General features: G+C 45.7%; 1 protein-coding gene across 1 annotated transcript; it reads right to left on the bottom strand.

Annotated features, from left to right (window-relative positions):
• Nucleotides 1-986: 986 nt before the first annotated feature.
• mab-21 (nucleotidyltransferase mab-21) lies at nucleotides 987-5,501 on the bottom strand. The gene is made up of 2 exons (XM_001354812.3): nucleotides 4,262-5,501; nucleotides 987-1,715 (listed from the first exon to the last, which is right to left on the bottom strand). The coding sequence occupies exons 1-2, from the start codon at nucleotides 5,007-5,009 to the stop codon at nucleotides 1,366-1,368; spliced, it is 1,098 nt and encodes a 365-aa protein (XP_001354848.1). The 5' UTR covers nucleotides 5,010-5,501; the 3' UTR covers nucleotides 987-1,365.
• Between the last annotated feature and the right edge of the window lie 503 nt (nucleotides 5,502-6,004).

Genomic DNA, 6,004 nt, shown 5'->3' on the forward strand with positions numbered 1-6,004 from the left:
GAAAAGCGAACCTGACACGTGATCAAAATGTTGTATGTGCCCGCATCCGACCATCGATCGTCCATGCGAGTCAGAGACAGAGTCGGAGTCGGAGTCCGGCTCAGAGGGATTTTCTGCCACAAATTATGTTAAGTTTATTGGGATTGTAAGCTGTCCGCAGAATTGCTGTTAATTCGCCATTAAAATGCGCAACATGTCAACGTCCAACCAAATGTCAATCGTTGACATTTTCCATAGTCATCGGCAGCAATCGAAATCGTGTGTGCGCCTATCGATACCGGCAAAACATCAAACAAACCTGTACAATCAGGGGAGCAGAAACGTTTAAGGAGCATACCGAAATACTTCCCAAGAAAGCCCTTTATAGATCAAATGGAATAATGTGTAGTAGAAACGGCAGAGACTTAATAGATTGTATTATTAATGACACCCAATCATATCGAATATAATCGTATATCAAACTTGAGAAAGAAAAATGGAATTGATATCCAAATAATGTTCGATAAATTACGTCCAAGATCAAGCACTACTTATCGCCTTTGGAACTGACTATGGAATCATATGTATCTTATTTTGAAATACCTTAACCATTCTTACCTTACCTTCGCCCAGATATGTACAAAATACATATCTGCAGTACCTTCCACCGTAAAAGAGAAGTAGACAAAAGATATTTTCAATGAAAAACTTAAATTTTATTGACTAAACTCACAAGAAAAAGGCAAAAACATAGAATAAATAATTTATGACCAATCAAAAAATACTCCTCCATAGTTCTTCTTTCTTGCTTTCGTATCATCCGACCTAATGTTTAATTTTAGCTAATTTTGCTCTGCACTTTGCTAGCAATGGACCTCAAAAAAAAATATATATATTGTATGTTTACTCGTATAGTATGCTGGCAACTCTGGCTGCCGCCCTAGAGATGATACTCGTAGTTTGAGCGTGTGTGTGTTTGTGTTTGTGTGTGTGTGCGTGTGTGTGTGTGTATGCGGTAACCCTAGTCATAGGCTCTAATTGTAGGAAACTCTGTAAGCGGCGTATACTTTTCGAAAGCACCTAAACTTATTTACGATCTAGCGAAATATCAAATAGTATTTGGGTTACAATTTCACTGCTCCAATGCTCTCCATTCCTTCCTTCCTTCCTCCGACTGCTCTGGACTGCTCCGCATCCCTAGCTCCTGGCTCCTTTGGGATCCTTTGTTCAACGCTCCTCTCAAAACTAAACAAAAAAACTAAAATATTTGAGTCCACAAAAACAAAAATAAAAGAATTCCCAGCGGAGCCTGGAGGTTGGAGGATCTGGTGGGACTGCGGATGATGCTGATGCTACTACAGCTGTGTGTGTGTGCGTTTACCCCCCCTACAGCTCCTCCAGGCATCGGACATTGGTCAGCATGATGCGCGTAAGACGCCAGACCTGCTTGGCGGCGTTCTCCAGGGCACCGGGCGACTTGCCCTTGAACAGATCCATATTGGGCAGGAAGTAGTGCGGACAGCGACGGCACTGCAGGCACGAGATCAGCTGCAGGAAGATGCCATTGATGCGATCGGCGATGCAGTTCTCCTCCCACTCCATCTCCCGTGGATGCTTCTCGCACTCGTACAGCAGCAGCGTCTTCAGATGATACGATGTCACCGGATTACCGGGCAAATCCAGATGACGGTCTCGTAGCGTCTTCAATATGCTCAAGCAGCGACGCCGACTGGCCCCTAGAATTGGGTAAAAATATGGGAAAGCGATTCGATTAGCATTGGAGTATCTACATATGTGAGGATTGATGGTGATGGGCGTCTTATTCTAGCATTAATATGGAATGAAATACTATTGTTATTGCCACAAATCGTTTATGTTCTGTCAGATATGGCATTCATGATGGATCGTGGGATATCTTTTAGTTGGGATCTGTCCACTTATTCATGTCACAGATTAGAGAGAGGTCTTCTTTGCCATTAGACCAACCCAGGTGGATTGTTACCTTTTAGCTCTAAAAATCTAAGGATCAACAAGCTACAGCTCAGATTGGTCCGGACATTCCAGTACTCAACTACGAGTTACTCCAAGTGAAATTGGTTTATCTTCTTCCCATCCTGATGGACTTTTCTTAGTTAGAGTTTATTCTGGCAAACAATCAGGGTTCTTCTTTTTAGATTGCTTAGAGAAGGACTTTGACTTTGATTGATCAACCCTTCAACCATTTATTCGTAGTTTGTTTTCAATTTCGTGTACTTCTTGGAGCAAGTGCTACGAATATATGACGTTTATATGTATGTATAGTATGTACGATTCCAAATTTATTATGGCCAAGTATGTTGGAAACACATAAATCATGACTACGTTGGCACCATGTCAACCGGGCTAATCTCGGCTCTTGCCCGATAATCACGTCTGCCTCTCTCTCCAGCCTGAAGACTCCCGGGCTCCTATAGAGTGGAGGAGTGCTCCGAGTTCCGTTTAAAATTTTAGCCTAATCAATATTGAACGATATTGCCACAATACGAGTATTGGCACTCGACAAACAAACATTTCGGAGGTACTGTAGAATCGAGTCGATGTCAAGTGGAGGCTAATTTAGTGTACAAGTGACAGTGCTAATTATAGTCATGGATCGCATCGTATCGGATTGGATTGGATTGGAGCGGATCCCCCATCAATCGATACCTGATATCGTGGCCTTTTTCCGAGGAAAGTTACTCCAAATCCAAATGGCAGGGGGAGCATTCAATGAAATGACAAACACGCGGGGGAACAAGCCGGCTCAATATCGATCAGAGATCGAAGATCAGGGATAGGTAGAAGTAGAGGAAGATGAAGATGAAGGGGCACGGATTGTAGATTGGAGATCGTTGTCAGGGGCCCCCAGTCCCAGACCCAGAATTGATTTCGATTTTGGTTTCTGTTTCGGTTTTTGGTTTAATTTTCGTTTTTGTTTTGGTTTTTTTCCCATTTCTTTTTGTCTTAGCTCTTGCCTTGCTTTGCTGTCCATCTCCTCTCTGTCCCACTGTCCTCCCGCTTCTCTCTTCTCTGTTTTCGCGTTTTCTTCGTCTTCTTACTCTTCTTTCTGGCCAACGCGCGCTGTTGTTTTATTTATTTGTTGACTTTATCTAATCGCCGAGATTTAAAATATTTATAAAATCGTTTAGAAATTTATTTATGGCCCATCCATTGGCATTGTTCATATGGAAACCCGTTTTCCTCCAAAACGGTGGGGTCCGGGGGCCTCTGAGACTGCGCTTATCTCTCGGGGATCAGCAGATTTGTGTGGCGTTGTCGCGCTGCGGTCGGAGCGGAACCTGGGAGACACACGGAGGTGGTGGTGGAGGTGGAGGCGGAGACGGAGGCGGTGGTCGCATGGAGCTGTCCAAACTCCCCGAACGAACTCTTTTTCTCCGGTCTGGCCGATCGGATCGAACAACAGATTTATGATCGTACCCAAACCAGGCGTCGCTGAATCGTATCTCATATCATATCTGGGGCCCCCAATAATCAGATGTCTCGTTGGGCACCGGTGGCCAGTCATCGACTCGATGACTGGACCCCGTCTAAACGATCGTCATTCCGGGGGCTGCCTTCAAAAGACCCCCTATATCATATCATATTGATCTTAGAGAGCGAATCAATTGATCTTAACTGATCTCCAGTAGACGGACGCCATTCGCAAGCGAAAGACTATCGAATTATTTTAGTTTTGAGATGATTTCAGATGGATCTCTTGAACAATGTGATCTCAGTAATTGACAAGTATCTCTGATGACAAATACTCCGCATAACGGGTCCCTTTACAGAAATTAACTTGGTGATCTTCAGTAGATCAGCAAAACGCTCCTCAGGAACTGTTACCAACTTGATTTACAGACTCATGGGTCCAAGTAGACTTAAACGTTACTATGAATTGATATTTCCCCCAAACAATGTCCCGTTCTGCTTTTAAAACATTTCCGATCTAACGAAACGATCTCCCGGCCAAACTTCATTCCTCAATCTCCACCAGCCGGACAGTTTCGTGGTTAATTTACAATCAATTACGGGCATACCAAGCTGGAGGAGTCGCTGATTTGTTGGGAATAAATCAATTCCATTTAAGTGTGTCACTGATTACCGATGCGAGATTGGGGGACTGGCGACATAGAACAGGGAGCTCACCGCACGGGGAGTTGAGTTCTCTACTGATTTCTGGCGGATAATTTACTGCCGTGTAATGGCTTTCCGTGCGATCGTGATGGATAAGAACAGAGCAGAAACAGAGGAGTTAACTCACCTTGCAGGAGACGATTCTCGGCGTCGGTGAAGCTCAGCACCCAGGCGTCGCCCTCCATGGCAGAGTTCTTGCCCTGGAGGGCGATGCACTCCTTGGAGAGCATGTCGAAGCCCTCAGTCTTAACCTCTGCAACGATATTGGGATGCGGCCAGGGTATGCCCGGCAGCGGCCAGTGGGAGGCGGAGCGCGGCCAGAGGCCGGCGCACTTGAAGGCGGGCGTTATCTGGACAATGATGCGCTCCCTGATCCTCAGCTTCACCTCCGTGGTGTCGGCGATCATTTTGACAATGTCACGGTAGGCACACTTGTCGCAGGCCTGCGCCACCAGCGTCTGGAAGCGGGAGCGGATCTTTCTGGCCGACAGATAGCCGGAGGCCGTGATGAACTCCACCCACAGCGACATGGAGCGCTTGCGGCCGTCGCTTAGCTTCAGCACGGCACAGCCGGGCAGGGTGCCGTCGTCCACAAAGTTGAGGACCCCCATCTGGTTGAGGTAGATGATGATCTCGAATTCCGTGGGCGAGATGACCTCGAGGCCCTCGAAGCGACCGTTGTAGTCGTTCAAGGAGGATATGAAGCGCGGCTCCTGCACCTCCACCTCCTTGAGGACGTCCTGGACGATGCGGCACACCTCCTGGATCTGTTTGTGAATCTGCGCCTTCCGCACCTGCACCCGATCCGCGCAGTATTTGTTCATCTGGTAGACCATTTTGGATTGTGCCGCGATCATGTCCGACGGCACCAGCATAATGGCGGCCCCCGGTCCAGACGTCTTGGTCGTGGCTATAGAATATAGCCGTAGCAGGTCCGTCCTCCTCTCCTCTCCTCTTTCTGCTTATAAATGTATGTATCTCCTTGGGGTGGTTATTCTCTGAACAATTGGGTCATTATCTGGGATAATCACTGGAATAGCGGTTTTATTTTTACACTATATTTTTTAGGCACTGGCACACAGTCACACACAAAAAAGAACAGACAGTCGTGTCGTGGGGCCGCGGACGAGCGAGTGAGCGATTCTACAAATTCTCAATCAACTTTTGTTCCAATTTGTATTAATTTTTAGATGGATAGTTTTTATTGGAACTACTTTTCTGAATTTACAAAAATATTCGACATATTTCTGTGTTTCCTTGTCCGCGGCCGAAAAATTTGTGAGATACAAGATACAAGTTTTATACATTTCCACAGCCGTCGAGATCGCAGCTGGCGTCGCTGTCGCTGCGTTGCGTTGCTTTGCTGCCATTTGTTCGGAGAGAGCTCAGTTTTGCGTTCCACAATGAGTTCGCGAGAGCCAGCAGCTAGAGAGAGAGGGAGAGGCAAAATGTTAACTCCTCCCTCATGTGGTACGCTTGCCGGTTGCAGGGTATTGAGTATGGAAGTTTCTATACCCCTTGTCCTATGTTCCTTCCCAAAACTGAAACCTAAAATTGATGACTGATAGATTCAATTCCACATAGGACACCGACTGAGAGTTGAATGTAATTAATATTCATATTTTTGTGTGTTAAATAATAAAGGAAAATATATATTTTGTATAGCTCTAGCTTAAAAGTAGCTTAATAGTGATTGAAAAATTTAAGAATATAAACTGAAATGCTCAAATACAACGCCAAATTGAGCATCGTGCTCTCATTCAGCTCCTCTCACGCGCACTCCGGAGAGCGAGATAGCTGCAGCTTTCTGTTTCGCTCTCTGCGCGTGCATCATGGCTGGAGTTCCTTCATCTCCTCTGACTTTGTTCGG

Source organism: Drosophila pseudoobscura, chromosome X, assembly GCF_009870125.1.
Source record: "Drosophila pseudoobscura strain MV-25-SWS-2005 chromosome X, UCI_Dpse_MV25, whole genome shotgun sequence".
Lineage (NCBI taxonomy): Eukaryota > Metazoa > Arthropoda > Insecta > Diptera > Drosophilidae > Drosophila > Drosophila pseudoobscura.

Excerpts from the sequence above, each read along its gene's own strand:
- mab-21 (XM_001354812.3), bottom strand. The coding sequence starts at position 5,009 with ATGCTGGTGCCGTCGGACATGATCGCGGCACAATCCAAAATGGTCTAC. Across the intron at positions 1,716-4,261 it reads CGAGAATCGTCTCCTGCAAG|GGGCCAGTCGGCGTCGCTGC; the intron begins GTGAGTTAACTC and ends ACCCAATTCTAG.